This window comes from Erythranthe guttata, chromosome 3 (genome assembly GCF_056151865.1).
Source record: "Erythranthe guttata isolate IM_541 chromosome 3, IM_541, whole genome shotgun sequence".
Classification (NCBI taxonomy): Eukaryota; Viridiplantae; Streptophyta; class Magnoliopsida; order Lamiales; family Phrymaceae; genus Erythranthe; species Erythranthe guttata.
The window spans coordinates 2,475,092-2,501,271 of NC_142535.1; the positions used below are offsets into that span (position 1 = coordinate 2,475,092).

General features: G+C 34.3%; 4 protein-coding genes and 1 long non-coding RNA gene across 5 annotated transcripts in view; 2 read left to right on the plus strand and 3 right to left on the minus strand.

Moving 5' to 3' along the window:
* LOC105950980 (phosphopantothenate--cysteine ligase 2) overlaps positions 1-3,471 on the plus strand; it is a 30,645-nt gene extending 27,174 nt beyond the window's left edge. The window contains exon 10 of the mRNA XM_088815400.1: positions 3,067-3,471. Within this exon, the coding sequence (XP_088671526.1) occupies positions 3,067-3,309 (243 nt within the window). The 3' untranslated portion in view covers positions 3,310-3,471. The remainder of the gene's footprint in view (positions 1-3,066) is intronic.
* Positions 3,472-3,972: 501 nt separating this feature from the next.
* LOC148771509 (uncharacterized) lies at positions 3,973-4,771 on the minus strand. The gene is made up of 2 exons (XR_016030212.1): positions 4,698-4,771; positions 3,973-4,201 (listed from the first exon to the last, which is right to left on the minus strand). It is a non-coding gene; the product is annotated as an uncharacterized LOC148771509 (long non-coding RNA).
* Positions 4,772-8,422: 3,651 nt separating this feature from the next.
* LOC105961778 (uncharacterized) lies at positions 8,423-10,443 on the plus strand (the record flags this gene model as incomplete). The annotated part of the gene is made up of 2 exons (XM_088815091.1): positions 8,423-9,654; positions 10,098-10,443. Coding segments are annotated over exons 1-2 (882 nt in total), but the record flags the coding sequence as incomplete, so codon positions are not given.
* Positions 10,444-16,346: 5,903 nt separating this feature from the next.
* On the minus strand, positions 16,347-17,378 carry ATPD (F-type H+-transporting ATPase subunit delta). The gene has a single exon (XM_012974367.2). The coding sequence runs from the start codon at positions 17,234-17,236 to the stop codon at positions 16,499-16,501; it is 738 nt and encodes a 245-aa protein (XP_012829821.2). The 5' UTR covers positions 17,237-17,378; the 3' UTR covers positions 16,347-16,498.
* Positions 17,379-21,040: 3,662 nt separating this feature from the next.
* Positions 21,041-26,000, minus strand: LOC105950976 (Regulator of Vps4 activity in the MVB pathway protein). The gene is made up of 6 exons (XM_012974366.2): positions 25,829-26,000; positions 25,376-25,508; positions 25,110-25,213; positions 22,395-22,566; positions 22,168-22,308; positions 21,041-22,078 (listed from the first exon to the last, which is right to left on the minus strand). Exons 1-6 carry the CDS (start codon positions 25,876-25,878, stop codon positions 21,245-21,247), a joined length of 1,434 nt encoding a protein of 477 aa, XP_012829820.2. The 5' UTR covers positions 25,879-26,000; the 3' UTR covers positions 21,041-21,244.
* Positions 26,001-26,180: the final 180 nt, after the last annotated feature.

Below are 26,180 nucleotides of genomic sequence, written 5' to 3' on the forward strand. Positions count from 1 at the left end.
CTGCAAGCGTCCTCCGAGACTAACTCGACGCCTCAAACCATTCAGAAAGGCTTACCATCTCTTGTCAACACAAGCGCAGACGTGGAAGGTTCAAAACGAAAGATTTCACAGCCCACGGCTCGTTCAACATCAAGCTACTCAGAGGTGGCATCCGTCATGACAACAAACGCTACAACCATGGATGAGCGAATTGCAAGTTTGACAAAGGCCATTGAGGGACTCGCAAAGCATGTTCAACAACGAGATTCTCAAATTGCCGAGTTGATCAACAAGATGGACAAAGCCGATGCTAGTCAAGCTGTGGAGAATCAGATAGAGATTCAAGACGAAGTCGAGACATTCACAAAGCAACAACCAGTTGAAAACGAGAAGGCTCCAGCTCAAGAACTTCAAGTTTCTCCAGAAGGGATGATTCATGTAGATGAAGTGATGACGCTGATCAGTGGAACCATCAAAGACAAGTTGGAAGGAAGCTCAAAGTCTCCATCAACCTATGTCAAGCCATACACGCAAAGGATTGACGATCTAAGGATGCCAATGGGCTATATACCTCCAAAGTTTCAACAATTTGACGGCAAAGGCAACCCCAAGCAACATGTGGCACACTTCGTCGAGACTTGCAATGATGCCGGGACGTACGGAGATCACCTCGTCAAGCAATTCGTCCGATCGCTCAAAGACAACGCGTTTGATTGGTACATTGATTTGGGGGCAAACTCCATCGATAGTTGGAAGCACTTAGAGGAAGAATTTCTCAACCGCTTTTACAGCACTCGAAGAACAGTCAGCATGATTGAGCTCACCAATTCCCGCCAATGGAAGAAGGAACCTGTCATCCACTACATCAACCGTTGGAGAAATTTGAGTCTTAATTGCAAGGATCGGCTGCCTGAGACATCAGCTATTGAACTGTGCATCCAAGGAATGCAATGGGGACTCCGATATATCCTTCAAGGAATTCAACCTAAAAGTTTTGAAGAGTTGGCCACTCGAGCACATGATATGGAATTGAGCATAATTGCAAATGAAGTCGAAGAACCTTCATTCCAAAAGCCGTACCAGCTCAATGAAGAACATGTTGAAGAAGAACAAGAAGATCATGAGGATGGGGGCAAGTCTTTTGAAGAAACAACATCCTGTGCAATATACCAAGTCAAATCAAATCAACACTCCTTGACACGAGTTTAAAAGGTCTACATGTCCAAATGAAACACTCCTTGACACGAGTTTAAAAGGTCTACATGTCTAAATCAAATGAAGCACTCCTTGACACGAGTTTAAAAGGTCTGCATGTCCAAATGAAACACTCCTTGACACGAGTTTAAAAGGTCTACATGTCTAAATCAAATGAAGCACTCTTTGACACGAGTTTAAAAGGTCTACATGTCCAAATGAAACACTCCTTGACACGAGTTTAAAAGGTCTACATGTCCAAATAAAATGAAGCACTCCTTGACACGAGTTTAAAAGGTCTACAAGTCCAAATCAAGTGAAACACTCCTTGACACGAGTTTAAAAGGTCTACGAGTTCAAATTAAATCAAAGCTCCTTGATACGAGCATAAACTATCTATATATCCAAGTCAAGTCAAGGCTCCTTGATACGAGCATAAACTATCTACATATCCAAATCAAGTCAAGGCTCCTCGATACGAGCATAAACTATCTATATATTCAAATCAAGTCAAGGCTATTTGATACGAGCATAAACTATCTATATATCCAAATCAAGTCAAGGCTCCTTGATACGAGTATAAACTATCTACATATCCAAATCAAGTCAAGGCTCCTCGATACGAGCATAAACTATCTATATATTCAAATCAAGTCAAGGCACTTTGATACGAGCATAAACTATCTACAAATCCAAGACAAATACTCTTTCAAAACGAGTTTAAACTGCAAGTGTTTCTCCTTGTCCACATGAGTATAAATTGTGCACGACATCCCTCAAAAGGATATATTTTGAACTACGTTATGACTTGATCCCTCTATAGGGTACGTAGGCAACTTAGAATATCTCTAAGTCCAGTCATGATTTCAAAAGATGTATATGCTTTGCTAGATCAAACTGCAATTGAAGTTAAGTAATTATCGAGACTCATTCACTCCAAGACGCATTGTCCGTGAACAAGTCTCGAGGGGGCATTTGTAGACACGTAAATTTAATATAATTTATATTATATTAAATTTAATCCCAAGATTATAATTTATCTTGCAAAATAAGTCATGGAGATAATTATCAATTAATTATTGGCCAATATGATTGTTTCTTCTCTTCCAAGTTATAAGAGATAAATATCAATTTAAATTGAGCCAATCAAATCACGCCACGTCATCAAGTAGACTTTAAGTAGGACTCTTATTCTACCACTATAAATAGGGACTCTCCCTACACAATTCAAAACACAACTGAAAAAGAAGAAAAACCGTAGGAGAAAATTCTCTCTACAATATTCAAGTCGTTCTTCAACAAATTCAAGGCGTTCTTCATCAAATCGAGGGCGTTCTTCAACAAATCAAGATCTGAAGGCCCAAATCCATCAAGAACTCCAAGATCTTCAAGTCAAAACCCGTCAAAGTTCAACAAATCTAGATCGAAGGAAGATTGAAGGGCCAAACCCATCAAGAACTCCAAGATCTTCAAGTCAAAACTCGTCAAAGTTCAGCGTTCGATCCGAGATTCAAGTCGCAAGACCCTCGGAAGACGTTATTCAAATCCAAATCAAATCCGGAGAAGATCAAGTCAACGACCCGACTCCGAAATTCAAAGTCAAACGCATATCGTTCTTGAGAGAAGAATCAGAGGATTAAATTAGTGTTTGTAACCCGCAATATTTTATTTTAATTCAATAAATTTATATTTGTGCAAGTTTGTCTTGTTTGTTTAAATCGCAGATAAGATTTTGTTGCTACAGTAATATATATATATATATATATATATATATATATATATATATATATATATATATATATATATATATATATATATATATATATATATATATATATATGTGTGTGTGAATAGAACGGATATCATTTTGAACATGTGCTTAACATGATACAGTTAGAGACGGATATGAAGATTCTTGTGGACAAGGCCAATATGGCCCTTAAGAAATACAATATGGATATGGTTGTAGCCAACGAGCTTTTGACACGCAAAGAGGAAGTTATTGTCGTCACAAAGGGCGGAAACGTAATTGTTCAAAGGGACAAGACTGAGGCCGGTGCTGACGTGGAAGACCCGCTCATCAAACTCATCGTGGACACTCATTCTTCTTACATTACTTCGAAACAAATCGTTTGATGTCCCCGAAATGGAAATTAAATTGTAAGTTTTGTTTTTATTTCCTTTTTTAGCATTCGCAAAAGTAATAAATAGTTCGTGTATTAGAACTTGGCCTACCTTTTACTATAGAACTATACGAATAAAAGCTTTTATTGTCATTTTCGTCTTCTGTTTAAGTAATTTTCTCTTCTTTAAGTAATTTTCTCGTCTTTGTTAATAGAGCAAATTGCACATCACCCCCTATAAATTTCTGATTTTTGCACTTTACCCCCTCCAAATTAAAAAAAGTGAATGCCCCCTCCAAATAATATTCTTGTTACACATTACCCCGGTAGCAAAATTCGGATTATTCACCGGAATTGAGTGTTTTTGTTGCACGCTGCCTCCTTAAATGTTATTTTTGTTACACATTGCCCCTTAAAAGTATTATTTTTCTGCATATTGCCGCTTTAAAATGTTATTTTTAAATTGACCATTGGGGCAAAAGTGCAACAAAAAAAATATTTCGAAGGGCGTTATCACATTTTTGAATTTTTAGAGGTTAAAGTGTGAAAATGTGAAATTTACAAGACGTGAAGTGCATTTTCTCCTTATTTATATATAAGGGCGAATGGTAAAAAAAACCCATCACATGGATAATAAGGACTGACACTTGAAATTTGAACCAAAGTAGAAGAATAATTGTCGAAATAAGGATACAATTATCTATTAATTAATTAACTAATTAGTTAGTTAAATAATTAGATACAACAATCAAAAACACAATGGCAAGTATTAGCAGAATAGCACTCTCCATATCGAGTTGCGCCTCTATACTTTGAAGCACAATAAACCAAACACCTTCCAGCTGTACATTCTTCTAACACCATATCCACTGCACAAAGAATATTCGTACATGCCTCTACTCTTCCTATACCAAAATAAATAATTTAATTAATTAAATAATATATATAATCAATTTGCATCTATTGAAAATATATGGAATCAATAGATGCAAATTGTACGGATCTAATCGTAATTAGTCTTTGTGAGAAAAAAAAAACTCTCCAGAAAAAGAAATTAATTTTCAGAATCAGAAAATTCATTCTGATTTCGGAACCTTTCAAAAGTGTTGGAAATCATATAACCTTTATAGGTTTTTTAGATGCTACAACACCCGGTAAAACGCATCACCCCATCTGCACATAATAACACACACGGCCATGTGTATGTGTGCTTAGTGTGTGGTTATTTGTGTAGATCTATGGTGCAAAACCGTCTGGTACGTTTTACCATGTGTAGCATCTCATAGACCACCTTTATAGCATTCCGAATCGTGTGTATAACATACATAACATAGACATCAATGTAATTGGAAAAAATATAAATAACTCCGATTTCGACTAAAAAAATTATCTCAATCTTACCTTGCATAGTAAAAGTGAGAAGAATAAGGCAAAAAATAAGAGAAGGAGAGATCATTTTCATTTTGAAGTAGGGTGGTGATTTTACATGAAATTCTTGCTGATTATATATAAAATGGAAAATAAGATTATGGATAGTGAAATAATATTCCTTAAATATTATTTTATATACTGTAATTTAATTATAATAAAATTTGCAATAATATCTTATGAATAATGAATTCCTACTTCCACCTTTCCTGGTTTGAAATTTGAATTATGTGGTTTAATTTTACAATGCCAGGTATACTCTCCAATTTTGGAAATAAAGAAAAATAATCCAAACAATTTAATGGCAAGAAAAAAATAATCCAAATGAAATAAAACATTTTCTAATTTAGGAATTACAAAAGGCTAATTTCATTTACCTCTTTCTTGTACTATCAAAACTTTTTCTTACCACCATGAATTATATGATGTAACTAAGTGAAAGTCGGATGGATCGGATCGGATCGGATCGGAATTAGCCTTTTTGGAAATTTTCCAAAAAAATTCAGAAGTAGAAAATCAATTCCAATTTCAAAATTTTCAGAATCTAAAAATTCATTCCAATTCTAAAAGGCTCGGAAATTTCAGAATTTCGGAAAAATCGAAAATCACATAAGCTTTAAAATTTCAAAAATAAGAACATCCACATCGATAAAAGTAAGAGTAATAACTGCTAATTTCATTTAAAAGAAAATAAAAACATCATAATCATAATATCCAATAAAACTTCTAACAACAATTCAATATGTCAAAATCCTACAACAAAACTTTAATCAAATTACTGTGTTTCAGGAAATAAATAAAAAAAATTAAAATAAGTATTATATAATATATATTATTTAATTTATAGCTGTATTTTTAGGAATCGGAATTTTTCTGAATTAATTTCGGAAATTAAATCGGATCGGAAATTAGAAATTTCAAATTTATGATGTATAATTCCAATTCCAATACAAAAAAATCGGCAAAATTCAGAAATTGGAATTTTGAAAGTCGAAATGAAAAACAATTGTTCTAAAATCGGAACTTTTCGGATCGGAACCGGCGGAACATATAAATTAATTTTAAATTTTCATCTAATTAATTTCAAGTGTGGGCATTAATAATATAATTTATTAAATATTTCGTTATTAGTTATAATCATTAGATTTATTTAATCAAAATAATATGCCATGATAAATTTATATCACTAAAAAAATTTATGATGTATAATAAAATTTAAATGGTAAATAACACTGTAAAGATTTTTGAATAAATAATAGAAAAAATATCGAGTAAGATAGTATTTTCACTCTGATTCTTATGATACTTTATATTTTATTTTTCTCTCGAATATTAGTTAGATAAAATATATGATTAGAGAGCTCAATACAAGTTTATACTAAAAAAGTAAAACGAGTATAAATTATAAATACTAGAATTTTTTTTATTCTAAAATTGTAAAGATTCAAGTTTGTAAAAAAATGAAAGGGGTGAGACTTGTCAAAAAAAATAAAAAAACAAGAAGAAAGGGGTATAATTGGTACTTGTAATCTAGGAGGGTAATTGAAGATTTTAATATGAGATGGGATGTAAGTGAATGTTTCTATTTAGTGTAGGGGAGGTAAGTGAAAGTAACTCAATTACAAATTTGGTAGCACCATCAAAGTTATAGTCGGACAAAAAATATTGCCCTCAAACTTTAACCACTTTTTCGACATGGTCTTTAAATATTTTCAAGTTACAATAGTTGTCATATTAACAAATATGGTCTATCGTTTAGTTTTTAGTATAGTTGGATGGAATTTACACATACCACTCATGTGACTTATTTTATCCACACGACAAGAGAAAAAAAGAAGAGCTTTTAACCTTGTTAAAATGAAAATACAAGGTACAAATGAACGTAATGCACTACAAATGAACGTAAAATCACTCTATTGTCCGCGTCTTCAATCACAGACCCCTTCGCACCCGTCCATTGCTCACGCCACCAGCACCCCCTCGCACCACCACCGGTCGCAACCGCGCTGTCCAATCGATGCTTCATGACCAGCGCCGTTACCAACCGACCCCATCACGAACTAACAACGAACGGTGAAAAACACATAAGGTGGGTATGTGCGGCCCAACAAAATGCAGAAGGGGTTTTTATAAAGGATTCTTGAATCCCCACTTCGGGTTTTTTACCACCGCACAGAGACCGCGCTTTGACGAATGGAGAGAAAGGGAAAAGGGGCGGCATGAACGGTGGAGAGAGAAGAGAAATGAGCGACATCGACTGAAAAAAAGATGGGTGGCAGCAGTGAATAAAAAATAGTAGAGAAGAATTTAGATTGAGAAGAAAAAAAAATGAGATCATGGGATATATGGTTAGGGAGGAGGGAAGACATTAAATCGAAGAATTTGCTTTATTAAGTCAAGCCCAAAAGAAGACAATCAAAGAAAAGATCACTAACCATCATCTAACTTGATGTAGACGACAATAACTTTGGAAAAATTCCTCAAGCTACTACGGCAAAGCAAGCGTGAAATATTCTTAGCGATGCTTCCAAAGACACTGATAAGGTGAAGAAGGTACGACTCAAATCACTTTGTGGAGAGTTTGAGTCTTTTAAGCTGAAAGCATCCAAAGAAGTTTATGGCTACTTCTCCAGAGTGGTTTTGATCGTTAACCAACTTGAGAAAAGTTGTGAAAAAATGGAAGAGAAAAGGGTGGTTGAAAAGATACTTGGATCCCTTGATCCGAGATTCAAATATATCTTCGTGGCAATTGAAGAGTCTAACGACATTGAGAATCTTAAAGTGAAAGAAATGTTGGGCAAATTATAAGTCCGTGAGGAGAAGATCAAAAGTCAAAAGAAAGGGCTTCAAGGATAACATGCCCTTCAAGCAATGACTAACCATGCCGACAAACAAAAATATGATAGTGTTTGATTTCGAGGGAGAGGTAGAGGTTGTGGTCGTGAACGCATTCATGGTCGTGGCAGAGGTCATGCAGGAAAAGTCTCTCACAACAACAACGAGATTAAGAAAGAGAATCGACGAACAAGAGGTCGTGGAAGAGGTAGATTCAATCGACGTCAAGACACGAAAAATATCAAATGCTACAATTATATTGTCGCCGATATGGACACTTTCCTCATAAGATTTTGCGGCACTTTCCTCTCACACCACGGCTTCAGAGATTATATATGTCTTCTAAAACGTCTGAACATATGACATGGTACAAAAGAAACGGTCAACAAAGTGAGACGATGAGGCATCCGTGTGATGGGGAGGCGTGGAATAACTTTGTTGAATCTTATCCTTTATTTTATTCCGAGCCACGCAATGTTCGATTAGCTCTTTCATCCGATGGATTTAGTCCATATGGACAAAAGAGTCATCCTTATTCTTGTTGGCCAGTAATCATTACTCCGTACAACCTTCCACCTTGAATGTGTATGAAAACCCCTTACATGTTCTTGACTCTCGTTATCCTTGGGCCAAAAAGTCCCGGTAAGAACATAGATCTATATTTGCAGCCTCTCATAGATGAGTTGAAAGAATTGTGAGAATGTGGGAGTAGAAACCTATGATTCATTTAGGAAGCAAAATTTTCTAATGCGAGCTGCACTTATGTGAACTATTAATGACTTTCCAACGTATGGAATGTTATATGGATGGAGCACACATGGTGTTTTATCATATCATGTATGTATGGGGAACAACAAGTCATTTTACTTGATAGAGGCTAGGAAACAACCATTTTTTTATTGCCATCGTCAATTTCTACCCATGAATCATTCTTTTCGAAAAGATAAGAAATCTTTGCGCAAAGGGAGTGTGGAGAAGGCAATGGCTCCAGCAAGGTTGTCCAGCGAAGATGTTTGGGGAGAATTAGGCATGAAAAACTTCATGGATTTGGAGAGAATCATAATTGGACAAAACAATCCATATTTTGGGAATTGCCTTATTGGCATGCACCTCATTCGACATAATCTGGATGTGATGCATATTGAGAAAAATGTGGTTGATAATACTTTCAACAAAATTATGGATTTTACGGGCAAGTCCAAGGATAACATCAAACCCAGAAAGGACTTGAAAATCATTTGTCATCGTCCAGATCTTGAATTGAGGGAGCGAAATGGAAAAAAGTTTGTACCAAAAGCAGTTTGCTCATTATCAAAGGATCAAAAAAAGTTTGTATGTGAATCGGTTAAAAACCTCGAATTTAGCAAAATGTGTGGACATGAAAGATTTGAAAGTATCTCGATTGAAAAGTCATGATTGTCATGTCTGGATGGAAAGATTAATCCCAATTGCATTTAAAGATTTGTTGCCTGAATCAGTTTGGAATGCATTGACCGAGTTAAGTTTATTTTTCAACGGCTTATGTTCAAAAGAGTTGCAGATTAAAAATATAAAAAAAAATGGAAGAGAGCATTGTGACCATATGCAAGTTGGAAAAAATATTTCCTCCTGGTTTCTTTGACTCCATGGAACATTTGTCAATTCACCTGCCTTATGAAGCTAGAGTTGGGGGTCCGGTGCAATATCGGTGGATGTACCCATTTGAACGGTACTTATTTAAATATCTAATTATATTAATTATTGTATATTTTACACCAATTTATGAGATTAAACATTGTATGTTTTTGCACCATTTAAAGAAGAAAGTAACCAACAAAGCTTGTATTGAGGGTTCTATTTGTGAAGCATATTTGATTGAAGAAACTTCGACTTTTTGCTCTCATTATTTCGAGCCTCATATTCAAGCTAAGCTAACCAATGTGGGTTGTCATGATGAGGGAGGCGAGGTTGATGCTCCTGATGGATCTTTGTCTATCTTTACTCATCCAGGTCGTCTTTCTAGATTTGAGCTCGTACGGTACTTGGGAGATGAAGAGTTCAATGCTGCCACTATATATGTTTTATTGAATTGTGCAGAGATTGAACCATTTGTCAAGTAAGTTTACTTTATTTAATTTTAATTAAAATAATGCATGTGATAAGTATCTAACTATAATTTGTCCATAACAACATTTTTGAGGATGAAATAACAACAATATCACCCAACTTGACTCCGAAAGATATAGAAGATCGAATAAATTATGAGTTTGCAGCGTGGTTAAAATCATACGTAATATTCTATTTTCTAACTTATAAAGTCTATCTGATTATATCTTCAATATTATACATGAAAATAAATTGACTTTTCATGGTACACTAATAGGTTCTTGATGGTCGCAATGAAATCATTGATAATCGAGTGAAATATTTAACTTTTGGTCCCTCTAGAGAAGTTCCTACATGGCCGCAGTACAACGTAAATGGTTATAAATTACACAGAAAAATATATGGTTCAAACAAAGCAACCATGAATAGTGGTGTTTGCATTAAATGAACAAGTTATGCCAAGCTTGAAAGTGACTACCATGGCACATTAATGGATATTATTGAATTAGAATATTCTAATCATTCTCTTGGAAGAACAAGGGTTGTACTTTTTAAGTGTGATTGGTTTGATCACAATGGTGGTAGAGGTTGGAGAGTACATAATCAATATGGTTTAGTTGATATTAATTTCAAAAGAAAATTCATGAAGTATGAACCTTTCATCTTGGCTTCTCAAGCCCAAAAATTATACTTTGCTGAATATCCTATTAAGAGAAGGATCCAAGCTGTATGTAAAATAAATGCTAGAGGCACAACTGAGTTGCCCGACACAACTTTTCAAGAAGATGAGATGATAATGCTAGTAGAACCAATCATAAATGATGAGCTTGTTTATCACAGTGTTGAGAATGAGGGTGAAGAACACATAATTGTGGATCATGATATAGATAGGGACGACATCGATGAGTCCAATTTTGAGTCTCCAAGCGACATATCTGAAGGAGACGAAGATTTGGAAGATGACGATGACACAGGAGAAGAATAATTCAACTTTCATTTATTTTTTCCTCATATTTTTATTATATTCATTTATGTAGAGACATACCGTAACTTTTTATTTAATCTACATTCATTTCATTTTTCGAAGAACTACTTCCTTTGTTTATATATAATATAATCTTGTGGTTCTTGTATAAAATCTAATTTTTTGCATCCATATTTTTTTAATTTCGAATTTAGTGTTTTATTTTTCAATGGCATTGTATAAATTGAAATGCATAAATACTTTAATATCCCTTTGTTTGTTTCTTTGTTAGTTGACCGAAATGGCGAAAGGAGGTTTCAAGCGCATACATCGTGGTAATTCATCACATACACTTTCTTCACAATAAGGAGAAGTTGGGGATTCACAAACGACTATCTCACAAGAAAGAATTGCTACAAGACAAATTTTATTGAAAATGGACAGAGATAGGTAAACTTTGATCACCTTATTTAATAGATATATATTGTGTTAACATAAATATTTTTGATTTATTTAACAGCTTTGATCCTTCAAGTGCTACAAGAAAATTGGTTGCAATATTCAAAAGAGCATTCAGTGGTTCATGGCCTACGTGGAAGAAGGTATCGGATTATGTTAAAGACCGTTGGTTTAATGAATTTGAGGTATGTTCACTTTAGATTGAAAAAATTCTACAACTAGTTCTTGAGTAATTACTGGTGTTGAGTTGAAGCTGCATTTTATGTTTATGCACTTTTCTCGAGTGAATTTTCTAAGTGTACCTCAACATACTGTATATGCATTTTCTTTTCGAAGTGATAGTAGGCTGAATATGATAGCGTGGAAGGTGATTGTCATAGTAATATAACATTATATATATGTGCAACACAATATTTTATAGTCTGGTATAATCTTGAATACTTTAGTTTGTCTAATTAATATTTCACAAAACATGTCTTGCATTTCAGAGCTTCTCATTACTTTTAATTCTCTTTAAAAATAATATAATATTCATTGTCGGTCATGATTTGAAAATTATTTGTGTTATTTATATTGAATACATGCAGAAGTTGTACTATTGGCCCGCGGAAGACCACACGACAATAAGAAAACATTTTGAACATAAATGAAGTGTAAGTTTGAGCAATAGTTTGAACAAAGCGAGAAAACAATTTCATGAGAAAAATATAATACCGAAGTGGATCAATCAGAATCATTGGAATGAGTTGTTGGCTTATTGGAACACCCAAAAGTTTAAAGATAAATCGGAAATTAATTGTGATAACAGAAACTTAAGTCATGATGATTTAGGTCCCTCGTTGCATACAAAAGGATCAATTCCAGTTTCAGAATATAAAATGATGTGTATAATTGGATCTTAAACCCAATTGGTCCATTAAAGGCCCAATTAAGGGAAAAGTCCCATTAGAGCTCCACTTCTATAATTTTCTCCCACATTGAATCTCTACAAGAAGTTTCACACTTCTACACTTGTCCCACATTGAAAGTTTACAAGAAATTAATAGTCCAGTCCTACTATAAAGACAAGGTATGATTCATTTGTAGATCCATCTCTAATTTGGGTGATATTTTAGCCTTTGCAAAGTATCATTTCCAATACCTGACTTGAGCGTCGGAGTGTAATCGCCGGGGCCACCCCGGCGAGTCACTTAGTGTCTTGATTTGTTTTGTAGGTTATTCGGTGGACCCACACCCTTGATCCCTTTGGACACGTGGCAAGGACCCTCGGCATTCCCGGTATTGGGCTTGAAGATTCCAGGACTTAGGAGACTAGTGGGCTTCAAGACCATTGGGCTGACCCACTATTTCGGAGCAGCATCATAAAAGAAAATTCGTAAGTGTTAATTTTGATATTTTATAATTATATTTTATTTTACTAACACCAATTAACTATGTTTTTAATTTTATTTTTAGGTGAAAGAGAAAGAAGTAGGGCCTACTGCTTCTGAGTTTTTTTTGATGATTCACAAAACGAAACAGAATAATGATTGGGTTGATGGAAAATCAAAAGTTGTATGGGTACGCATCTACTTTACTATAATATAAAAATGTTATGCTGCAAGAATTTAGTTGTGGGGGAACTTTCTTATGATTGTTTTTGAATACTTTTTTGTGTGTTTTCAGTTACTGCTTCTGAATATTGATCATGTTGTTAGACAAGTTTCATTTAATTGATAATGTATTATATAGTTTAATGAAGAAATCTTTATATTCAATATGTATTAATTCTTAAAATTTGTGATTATTCAGGCTAAATTTCAAACCATCATCAAGAGTCGTCATTCAAGTGACATGTCTGGGACATAGGGTGGTGGCGAAGGAAATGAAGACGCAAGAATCGAAAATCAAGAGGAAGACGAAGAAGAAGATGGAGATGATGCATTCATGGCAATAACATCTGCTCTTCCTAAAGAAGATCTTGATAAAGCGTGGCTCGAGGCAGTTGGAGGGCCGATAAAAAGAAGAGTTTACGGTCTCGAATCGGAGTCCAGTTCTGTTGTACAAGGAGGTGGTCCTACATTTCATGCTCCAACCGGTTCTTCATCAGCATCATCTGTACCTTCTCAATGCTTATTTGAAACTCCTTCATTCGAAGAAGCTGTTAATCGAGCGGTAGAGCAAAAAGTAACCGATATGCAGACTACTTTTCAAGAGGAACTGCAAGCCTTGAAAATAACCATTCAAGAGATGCGTGAAAGACAACCTGGAGGAGATGGTAGAGATGGACTGTAGCATCGCACTTATATGGTAGAGATTTTTTTTTTTTATCACGAATATTTTTAATCGTTTGGAAGACGAGTAGTAGCGCTTAGCCTTACAATCTTGAAGACTGTGTTTTGAATTATCATTACGTGGATATTTAGATATGTTAGCTGAGTTGGAAGTTGTGTTTGGGTTAATTTTATGGATTTTTAGGTCGGTGTTTTTTTATCTTATTGTTGACTGGATGTTGATTATGGCAGAAATAATAGTGTTTGACTTTTATCATGTATTTGTTGTCTTGATTTGATTGGTGGATTATGAGTGAAAGTGTGGTGCTTATTTTTTTGTAAGGAAGTGAATATTGCAGTATATAATGCATTGAAATGGTTTTGGAACAGGGAATTATAAATTTAAAATTATTATTTTTTAATTGAAATTGTTTTAGCGATGGATTTAGCGACATACAGAAAATTATGAAAATTCATTTTTCCGACGGATGTAGTGATGGATTTTGCCACAAACACCGGCGACGTAAAATTTTCCATTAGCGACGGACATGGCCATCACTGCTCAAATATCACTTGTCAAGTTTTAGCGACGTCTGATTATGCATTAGCGACAGATATGTTCATAGCTACGTTAGCAACGGATTTTTGTTGTTTGTCTCAAAATTTAGCGAGGCCGGATTTGGTGATGGCATTTGCGACGGCCTAAATTCGTCGATAACTATATTTTGGCGACATATTAAATGAATTAGTGACGGATATATCCATTACTAAATCATGATTTTCTAGTAGTGGTGGGAGTGTTAAAATGAGTCAAATGATGAAAGACTCATTATGTTGATGAAATGACAAAAAAAAAGTTACCGAGATATCCCTCTTGGGGTATGAGGTATCGGGTAGACGAGAAAGCTAGACTGTGTTATCTTAGTTCTTGCGCAAGCAACCACATTTACGAAAGGGACATAATGGAGGACTCACTAGTAGTTGAACCAAAGGGGCAGTTAAAATAAAAGGCCCTTGAACTTGATGTCACAGATGCAGATAATCGAAAGACTAAGGAGCAACTCAACCAAAAGACTTCAGAATGTACGGAGTTGCAACAATCAAATGTCAAATTGCGACAAGTGATCTCTCGCACAGTCGACCAGAGAGACTTCTTTCCATCGACTAGAAATGTGAAGGATTCAAATGATATGTTTGCTTCTACAAGCTCAAGAAGTGAGACTAAACAACTAAGAAAATGATTAGTTGCATCAACCAAGTCAAAAAAGGAGCTAGAGCTACGCAACATGGAACTTGAAATTTGAAAGTTTGTATGCAAATGGACTAGTAGTAACAACAACAGTAATTGAATTAATGGCTCTGAACGAAAAAGTTGAGAAGCTAAGTAATCACAACGGGAAGTTAGTGAACCATAATGAGAAGCTAATGAATACAATGAGAAGTTAGTGAACCACAATGAAAAGTTAATGAGTCATTGCAACAATAAAATTTATTTTTTGCAAATTTAACATACAAGAAAAACTTGCACAAATATAATTTATTGAATCAAGATAGTGTGTCTTACAATTTCGAAGGCAATCATATAATTCTACTCTCAAGAACAATATATGATTTGACTTTGAAAATTCGGAGTTGGGTCGTTGACTTGATCTTTCCGGATTTTATTTATTTCTCCAATAACGTTATTCAAGCATCGTACGACTTAATCTTGAATCAAACACTATGATTTGATGAACGCTGACTTCTTGGATCGTGGATCTCTTGATGAATTTAACCCTTCAATCTTCTGACGATCTTGACTTAATGTTAATAACGTTAATTCGATAATTTAATACCATAATCTCAAATCAAACGCCGTCTTTGACAAAGAACGCCTTGAATTTGGTTAATAACGTCTTGATTTGTTGAAGAACACCTTCAGTTGTATAGAAATAATTTGCTCCTACGATTTTTTCTTTTAACTGTGTACGAAGGTTCTTATTTATAAATGTAGCACAAGAGTCCTAAATAAACTTCTTTAATGACGTGACGCAATTAGATTGGCTTCTTCTAAATATGGATATACATCGCAAAATATCAATTTAATTTGATATTTATCTCTATGACTAACTTGTACTCCTGCAAGACAAGTTATAATATTGAAATTTAATTTCAACACAATTTAATTTGGTTAAAATTGTTGCGTCTACAGTCACAATGACAGATTAGTTGTCGAGATGAAAGTTGTACAGACACAGAGAAATATCGAGTAGAAGCTTATATGTGGTAGCGACGTTGAATGTATGTCATCATGTATTGTGGTTAAGGAGTTCAATTTTGATCAAGAAGGTTCAACACAAATTTTTGTCGATAACAAGTCAGCAACTGCACTAGCAAAAACACATTGTTTCATAATCAAAGCAAAAACACTAATACTCAGCATTATTTTATTTGAGAGTGCATTGCAAAGAAAGTTCAAGTCAAACCCTTAATTAAAGAAATTGAGAGTCAACCTAAAATTGTCATCCCGATTCTCCAACACAAGTTGGCCTCCTTCCACTGCAATTCTGTCCACCAATTGTGTTCCATCTCAAATTTAAAAATCTTCTTAACATTGTAACTATTTTCCCAAAAGTACCCTCACCATAACTATTGTGTGACATCAATTGCTCAAAGTTACAATTTTAAGATAAATTATAAATATTCCATATTTCGTTTTTATTTTTTAAGAAGCTTGAATTTCATTAAGAAATTGAATCTACACTACTAGTAAGAACAATTTTCAACCGAGCTAGAAGTATAATACAGTAAATTCTCGACAAATTAATAATCTCACTTAAATAACAATTTATTCCGATTCCGACTAGATAAAAACATATTAAATTATTATGATAATTTAATAATTTACTATCCGATAGTGTTAATTTATAGAGATTTACATGTATCTACGTAAAAGTAAGCTAAACCAGTTGTTTCATATAAAATGCTTAGTCGAGAATCAAATTACATGTATAATTATCAGAGTAATTATTATGAATATACTAAATATACTTTCAACTTTTATCTATTATTGAAAAAAAATTCCAATTTTATTTCCCATCATATGAAATTATATCTCAAATATAATTTGATAAAATAATCTCTACACATATATATATATTATCCAAAAAGTAAAATCACAAATCCATACAAAAAAAAAATCATAGAGCTAATTGAATGTCACCAAGATCAAGCTGTGACGTAATCTCCTCAAGCTGCTTCTTCACACTCATGTCAATCAATTTCGACCCGGTTTCCCCGTACCGGATCGTGAACCCGGCCACCAGAGACGGGTCAATAACCGTCTTGATTCTGACGTTCTTCGCCCCCGTCATTTTCTGCACGCTTTTCGCGATCTGAGCGAGGTGCTGCGACTCCAGCGCCACCACCGACGCCACCGTGGCGGTCTCCGTTCCGGTGAACCTGTTGTACGCGAACTCGAATTCCTTCAGTATCTCCTTTATCAGATCTATCCTCTTCGTGTCGACGAGGATGTTCAGGAAGTTCGCCACGTACGGCTGCAGCGCCGCCGACTCCACGATCTCGTCGACGATCTTCCGCTTCTCCTCCACGATGATGGTAGGGTTTGTGAAGAACTTCATCACCGGCTCCTGCGCGAAGATCTTCTCCAGCTTCTCGAGGTCGGCCGTCGTCTGCTCCAGCGTGTCGTTCGACTTCGCCACGTCGGCCAGCGCGTTCGCGTAGCTCGCGGCGGCGCTGTCGGCCATCCTGGCGCCGCCGCGGCGGCGGCGGAGGAGGGGTTTGATTGTGAGTTTGGTGGATTTGAGGGTTGAGGTGAGGGAGATTTTGGAGGGGGATGGCTTGGAGTGGAGTTGGGAGGAGAGCGGCGTGCTGGATTGGAATGTGATTGGGGTTTGGTTCAGGGCGGTGGCGGCCATTGCTGCTGAATTCTAGAGAGAGAAAGTAAGTTGTGTCTGTGGAGAGAAGAGAGAGAGAGAGAGAGAGTGGAGTTTGAAAATTGAAACTATGTGGTTAACTGAAGAGGGGGTTTTGGGTGGGGATTAACGGATAGGATTGAAGGAATTGGAGTGATGGACGGTCCAGATTGGAGAAACTATATGTGGGTTGGGAAGAAGGATTGGCTGTCTTATCGGGAGGGATAAGAAAAAATGACACGTGTCTGTCTGATATTAGAGGATTTATTTCTGCTGTTTTTGACCAAAATGAATGATATTGGCTTCTTTTTACCATTATGCCCTACCAATTTATTCAACTCTAATCACATTTCATTGAAATATTTCTACCGAATAATTATTTTACCATAACGTACAATATCAAAATATTTTGATAGCGTAACAGTACTCAAAATATTAAAATTAGGGATGGCAATGGGTACGGGTTTGGCGGGTCTTGGACCCGGAACCGACCCGTTTTGGGCGGGTATGAGTCAGCTAAATGGTTCTGGGTTGGGTAATGAGTTTAAGTTGCTTTGGAACCGACCCGTGTATATATATATATATATATATATATATATATATATATATATATATATATATATATATATATATATATATATATATATATATATTTATTTATTTATTTATATATGTGTGTGTAATTTCAGATTTCATTTATCAAACTATCAATTTATATTTCGTCTATTCTTATTTACCTATTTTCACTATTTTATTTTTCGAATCTTATTTCTCATGATTAATATTTATCAATTGTCGACCACCGCTAAGTCTTGCATTTTGAATTTTACTTATTATCGAAGTTAAATATAATTAATTGTAATTGTATTGTTCATGTTATATTACTTGTAGATATTTTTAAAATATTGTATTTTAGTATTGAGATTATTTTGTAAAAATATACAAACAAAATGTTATGAAAGTTAAAAAAATATTAAACTTTTTGTATGTTAGCGGGTCTGGCGGGTCAGAACTGTTTATTTAGGGTCTGAGTTGGGGCGGGTCTTGGGTTTATATATTTTTCGTGGGTCGGGTCTTTGGTTTAGGCAAACCCGGCCCAGAACCGACCCGTTGCCATCCCTAATTAAAATGATATTGTCCTACCGTATTAAAATATTATTAATAAATAAATAATTTATTTTATATAAAAAGTGAAGATAGCAGTAGTTAAGTAACTATGAATAGTTGTACTTTTTAGGTATGCTAAAAATATTTTGAATCATCTTATATATAAAAGAAAGAAACGCTGGGCAACCCTAACAAACTCTAATGGTATTTTTATAATTAAATATTTTCATTATTTTTTTCTCTACTAATTTCTAACTATAATTTTTAATAATTATCAAAATTGAAACTACATCCTGAAGAATCCTATCTAATCGTACTTTTGTAATTATTTATTTTTAATATTTTTTGTCTACTAATTTTTAACTATAATTTTCAAAAATTATAAATCTCCTAATTTTCATCAATGTATCTCAAATCGTAAGAGATAAAAATAGAAATTCGATTCATTATTAATCTATATATTTGGATTATAAATCTTAATATGTCAGATTTAAAAAAAAAACTAATTTTACATAAAATATGAATTATACTACATTATTAAATTTTACTATGTTAGTATACTATATTTTCATATTATGTATTAAATTGATTATTTTTTTCACTTTTGAAATAATATCCCGTGCATCGCACGGGGAAAAATGCTAGTTTTATTAATAATGATATAGTTTATGTTGAGATTTTTTATGTTATAATTTTATTTAAGAAGTATTTTATATTAGGTAAGTTAAGGACATGTATTTAGAATACTTATATCTTAAATAACAATTTTTTTCTTTTTTTTGGAAAAAGGAGAATTATACTTAGCAACATTCGCTAAATCCAACGGGAGGTTAGAACCCTCCAAAGAGACAAAACAAGGAAGTTTTGCAATAGAGTGAGGTAACAGATTGCCCGATCTCTTAACGGAAGTAAAAGAGCGGCAAACAAATGAATTCTCAATAATAAAGCATTTTTACACGAGCGCGTCAAAAGATGGTGATGTATATTCTCAATTTGTCAATTGCAAAGAGCGTTAATAACTTGTATGGAATCACCTTCGAATATGATATTAGTCCAGCCGTTGTCTTTTAATGCCGCCAAAGCTTCCTTCCCCCTCTTCTGGCTGAGGAGTCCATTGAACTCGTGCCACTCTCCAGCCAAGACAAAATACTAATCTTGAAAAATTTAAACAAGTATATGCCATGAATTGTTTTGAAAAAATGATGTTCAATTTTGACACCAATAGTAGATAACGTAAATTGGTAATTACCATTATCATACAGTACCGTACCGTACCAAATTTTTTGGTGTAGCAGTGGTAATGAATTTATAATACCAAAATTTCAGTAATGGTAGTGATTCAAGAGGTTCGATATGGTTGCCCTACCAAACCCACTCCTTCATAAATATGCAGAAAAGGGTTAAATTGGGAACAAAATTAATTTTAGGACTTTAGTCCATGTTGAAGTTATTTCCATATATATATATATATTTCACATCTTTTTATGAACTAATGTATTTGTTTGTTTTTCCATTTTATTTTGTCCTAATATGAATACAAGATCTTTTATACCACAAAAAATCTTTGTTGTGATCTTTTATACTACCAAAAAATCAAAAATTTTTGTTGTGACATTTTGCAACTCATTATACAAATATATTTTTATTTAGGAAAAATTAGAGAACCCTTCACTAAATACATAGTTAGGATTAAAATCTCATAAGTTCAACCTTTTCATTTGAAAACACACAAGTCCAATAAGTAATCTTTTAATTAGTAAAGATTAAATTATTTTTTAAATTTTTTTTAGAGTTAAAGTCGAAAAGTTAGTGAACTAACCAAATATCCAATAATGTCCAATTATTTAATTAACTATGACCATTTGTCTCCTTTTCTTTGATTGGTAAAAAATCAAGATGTGCTTGTGATAACAAATGTTCTTTCTTTGGATATAATTGGAGCATTGAAGACAATTGGTTGAATGTCCAGTGTTTATTGAGGGTGAAAAATATTGAGATTAATAAAGATCAAAGTGAATGTAAGATGATAAATATCGGCACCCTCCTTATCTCGGTTTTGTAGATGCTACACCCTATATGATTATGCATCATTATTCTACGCACAATAACACACACACAGACATATGTATGCAGTGGCGGAGGCACCCTTTGGCAAGGGTGGGCTACAGGCCACTATGGATTAAAAAAAAAATTCTTCTAAATACTATAGCTATATGTAATTAGTCCACCAAAATAATATAATTTAGCCCATCCACCAAAAAAAATGTGTTCTTAGTTAAAGTTTATAAATTTTGTGCTACTTTATACGAATGAATAAAAAAAATCTCGGGGGCTCTGCCCCGAACCCCCTTAAATATTAAGCCTACTCTATCTCGAATTCCTGGCTCCGACACTCTGTGTATATTTGTTTAGTAGGTGGTTATTTGTATATAGATCTATAGTGCAAAATCACCCAGTGTTTTTCACCAACCCTACCTAATTTTCCCTTTTTATTATCGATGAAGATTGACAATTAATTGCTTATCAACTCTTAGAATTTTTCTTTTTTTTTTTTTGTTATAGAATATGCTATAATGCATTATTGTTATGAACTTATAAATCACAACTTTGATGCATTATGGTACAAGTATTATTGTTATTAATTCACATGAAACACATAGCATCTCAGAACTAAAAAGACCTCAAATTACACTGCAAGTGTTGAGGGTAATATCTTCATGCGGCCAATAACTCAATTTACACAAAGGTCATTTTAAAGGGTAGAACAACAATACTGCATATTAAAAAAAAAAAAAAAAAAAAAAACCGAAAACTCAATCAGTTCACCTCAAAACCAAAGAACACACAAATACAGAGAGGTGTACAGCAATAACCAAACTTTAAGAAAAGAGTACATTTACTTGCTCACTTTGAATCTGTAGGAGATTGTGCACGATTATCCAGATTCGAGCCTTGAGAAGACGTGAATAAGTTTGGGTACGAAAAATACGACTCATCATCAATCGGAGGCGATCTCGGAGGTTGGTGATTGTCTACACCCTGACCAAGTAAATTGTTGTTACCTGGGCAAGAGGGTTCGACAGCCAATGGTGGATCGTAATGCGCACCGTTGTGCTTCGGAGAAGTCGAAGCACCGTCACAATCACTAACCGAGTTCTGTTTATCGAAATCATCGTTCCTTTTCTTGACAAGCTCGCTGATTCGAAGCTGGGTAAGGCTCGCTGCTGACCTGGCACTCGCCGCTGCCCGTTCTGCTGAGTCGGCAGCTGCTTGAGCAGCAGCCAGTACATCTTGTAAATCCATGTCTTCGTTTCTCGTCTTTAAGATTGCGGGGTGTCGGTTTTGCTCTTTCACTGGATGTAATGATGGGCTGGATATGAATGGCACAAACTGCTTCTCTTCTTCATTACGAAATGGTTTCTTCTCCTGCAAGTTATCTTCAGGCTCCAAGTGCGAGAAATTCTTCGGTTCTTCTTCTTCTTCTTCTTCTTCGTCGTCAATTTCGGAGAGAGCAGAAGAAGGAAAATGCATCATTTCTGGTGCCGAAGCAGTGCCTCTATTTGTTGTTGACTGTTGCAATAACGGCTGCTTCGGGATTTCTTGGAAATCGATGATGTCGTAATCTGCATCAGAAGCAGCAGTGTTGTTGTCTTTTTCATCATGAGTGCCACCACGTTCTGATGTAGTGAATGTCGGCTCATCCAGATTCGAACCACTAACAAATTGAGACGGCCCATTCTGTAAAAGGAAAACGACACATGTATAAGCCTCGGAACAGAATAAAAAGTATATAAAATCAAGATCCAGAAAGCAATCTAATTGCTTACGAGTAAGTCTTCATGTGGCTTCAACAATTCACTTTCTGTAGCGGTTGGGTCCCACTCGAGTTCGTGCTCTAAAGCAATTTCCTTTAGTAGCTTCAGTTTTACATCAGGTGCAGGGGCTCGAATGGATAAAAGCTCGATCAACTGCAAAAAAAAAAAAAAATTAAATTTTACTGAAAAGGCTGTTTACAAAGTGTGCAAGAAAATGAATGGTCTCTATCTATTCTGACCTGGCGATTGACACCAGATTCAGGCATAAGCTCAGTCGCGGCAATGACGAATTCTTTACTGTATTTACCAGCAAACAGCATTTGTGCCTGTATCAACTCTGGCAGATCGGCACACCTTGGTGCCGCAAAGCATATACTGGAAATTGCCTCCTTTAAGTCAAGAGGGCATTCCCTAAAATATGTACAAAAAAAACGATTAGTTCGTAAAATAAGTCGTAACTACAGAACAAACTACATCACATTTTAGGATAGTTTGAGATAATACTCGATACTGTAAGCATGTGAACTTGCTCATAGTATCTGTGGAAAAAATCAACATACATCCAAATTGAGATGTGTTAAATATACCCACTATAAAAAAGAAAACTCAATCACGTCTAATACAAAAATAACTAAAAGGAATTAAGCACTGTTGTATGATCATCATGTATTGATCGAACAACGTTTGAGGAACACGAACTCGGGAAGTTAACGGTCTCGTGGAAAGGTACCATACTCTCCAAGCATAGTTCTCCACGAATAAACAAATACAGATAATATATATATATATATATATATATATATATATATATATATATATATATATATATATATATATATATATATATATATATATATATATATATATATATATATATATATATATATATATATATATATATATATATATATATATATATATATATATATATGTATATATATATATATATATATATATATGTAATCATCCTTACAACCTAATCATAAGTAGATCAAAACTGGATACGAACAAGTTTTGTATCCAATTATTTCCTCCATGAGCTTCACATAAAATTTTCAAGCATCTTATTAATTATTTAATTATTGACTAAAAACTGAAGATAGTTGGATCTCGATCCTCTTAAAAATACAGTTTTGACTTTGCCACAGCATAACACATTAATCATTCGACATGGACACGAGACGAAATATAAATTCCTTATTATATCCAAACCAAATGCTACAATCTATAATTGAAAGCCATTTCTCTTCCCACAGGAAAGTTTAGCCTCTTTCTTTCGGCTTCATGTGATGATTTACTGGTGCATTATACTTTATTATCCAATCGTTTGTATATTATTACTATTACCTAAACTATCCATTACGAATGTGGTTTACACTTGATGCATTTGGAGTATCAACCAATGTAGTTAAAGTCCCGATTAAAATCCTAGGATTTTACGATTTTATTAGCCTCTACCCTGTTAAATCCTAGTGGACTCTCGTCCCAAGCAAAATCCTACAAGTTCGGAAGTAAAATCCTGAAAAATATTTCAAATCTACGATTTTACTGCAATTTTAACAATTTTACGTTGGGATTGGGATAGGAGTCAGTTTATTAGGCCAAATCTATTTTTTTTTCTTCAAAACAAGTGAAGCTCAAGCAAAGCCCGACCATTCTCAGCACTCACTAAATGTGATATTCCATTCAAGTAACATGACGAATTCTAAAATTTTGAGGAAGACTGAACGAACTGTAGCACAAAGAATGAACAAAAGCAACCAATAGCTGATCAAGAAATCAACCACGACAAAAAAACACATGTTCTATTTATGTTGAAAAATGTTTATTTATTATGTTAGGACTTAGGACATTGTGTTAAAAGATGTTTTATATAAGTTCAGACATCCTTCATAGAAATATGGTTCCCTACCGGCCTCGACAGTAAACAAATATGAGTGACCTTAACCAAAAGCACCTTAAGTGTTATCATATTCTGCAACAGCACCGAATGCAGGGACAACATACATGGGCTACGATGGACAGACACGACACGGCGGGGCAAGCACGGAAGACAGAAATTCTTAAAAAGTTTTAGGACACCACAAGGCTCTGACACAGCTTTCCTATATATATATATATATATATATATATATATATATATATATATATATATATATATATATATATATATACACACACATACATATATAGTATGTATGTATGTGTGCATGTACACTGCAAAGATTGTCAAGTAAAAAATAATCATGCAGCCAATGAGTCGATATTGAACTAGTGTGGTACACGGACAACGGTGTTGGCGAAAAATTAAGTAATAAAATATAGAGAATGGATTTTGATGAGGTAATAACATTTAATCTACTTATCTTTAGGAATTGTATTTTTCTATTTTCATTACGATACTCTAGACTTTAAAATAAAATAAAATACCTTATGTGCCCGAAACATCTTTTACATGATATCAACAATAGTTTCATTGCCCTGTCGGACATGTTTTCGAAATGTGTTCATGCCTTTTTCATGTCCGACACTGCACGAGGTGGTCGTGTTTTTTTCATTTTGTTTGTGCATTTTAGTTTATGACCTACCTAGACAGGCATGTGTGTGTTTGACAGAGAGCGAAAGAGAGAGAAAATCACTTGCAAAATGAGATGAGTAAAATTAGCTATTCTACGTTTTCAATGAATGGAAAAAAGAAAAATAAACGAGAAGATAATTCCAAGTCCTTAGTCTTGAATAACCCTTAATAAAAACCACCGGAAGATATAAGATATCATGAGCATATTTTGACGGCTCCCGGTTGCATTCCCATTTTGGGATAATTAGACACAACATAAAATGCCAATTAAATCCGAAAATTGCTAACGAACATCAGTCAACACTAGAACCCATTATTAAGAATAATTGATCTCTGTAGATATAATTAGTTGATATGCAGGACATGAAACGAATACCTTTGTATTTCAATAATCGGAAGACGGACAACAACGAGTTCGCAAAAGAGCTCAACTATTTCTTGCGCAGCCATCATCTTCTCTTCTCGTATGATATGCTCTACCTGAACAACGAAAAACGATACTTCATAATATACTATTACAACCCCAAAAAAGACGGACTTAAAATCCTTTAATTAACTCTACAACGGCTTCCTAAAAATAAGCAGACGGATATGAATAATACAACGAAACGAACAGAGTGAATTATGGATGATAAAGAATACCCGAATTCGAGCAGTGGCTTCTTGACCAGTTTCAAGTAGCTTGGCAATTTCTCTACGCATCTGCCTTAGCTGCATCTCTCTTCGATTCCTCAGCAACTTAATCCGCGGGATTGTGAGTTTTAGCAAAGTTTTACTGTAAATCAGAGTTCACAAATTACTGAACTATTTAATTTATTTACAAAATTGGGGGCACAATCACAGAAGCCAAAATCAGATTAAATCCGATTTGGGTAAACTTTTGCTGACAATTATCAATTTGAGAAAATCAGAATACGATCAGGAATTCAAGATCAAATTTGGAGTTCATCAAACATGAATTTCTCAAACAACTACTGGGAAGAAGTTCAACAAAGGCTAATTTCATAAAACCCTAAAATTCATAATAAAACAGGATTTTTCCAAATGAAAATCGATCATCAATTAGAGAAAAAGAGAAGGGAAAAAGAGGATTACCATTTGGCAGCGTTGAAGCGCTGTTTGAAGATTGAATCGAGCACCGACATGGTGAAAAAATAACTCTGAGCTAAAAGTCTCCGATTTTCTGATTTGTTTTTGTGGGAGATGATTTTATGAAGATCGATGTTTATATGCACCTGCTCCACCACAAGCGAGTTGAATGGGTGGACCCGTTCGAGTTATGAGTTTATTATGACTTTGTTAGCAAGACAGGTTTCTTAGCATGTAAGTATATTTCGGCATCAAATTATTTTGACTAGGCACTTTTTGTCATTTGAACAAAATTAATTTCCTTTTCACATTGACAAATATTAACTTCAATTTTTTTAGCAATTCAACCTAACATAAA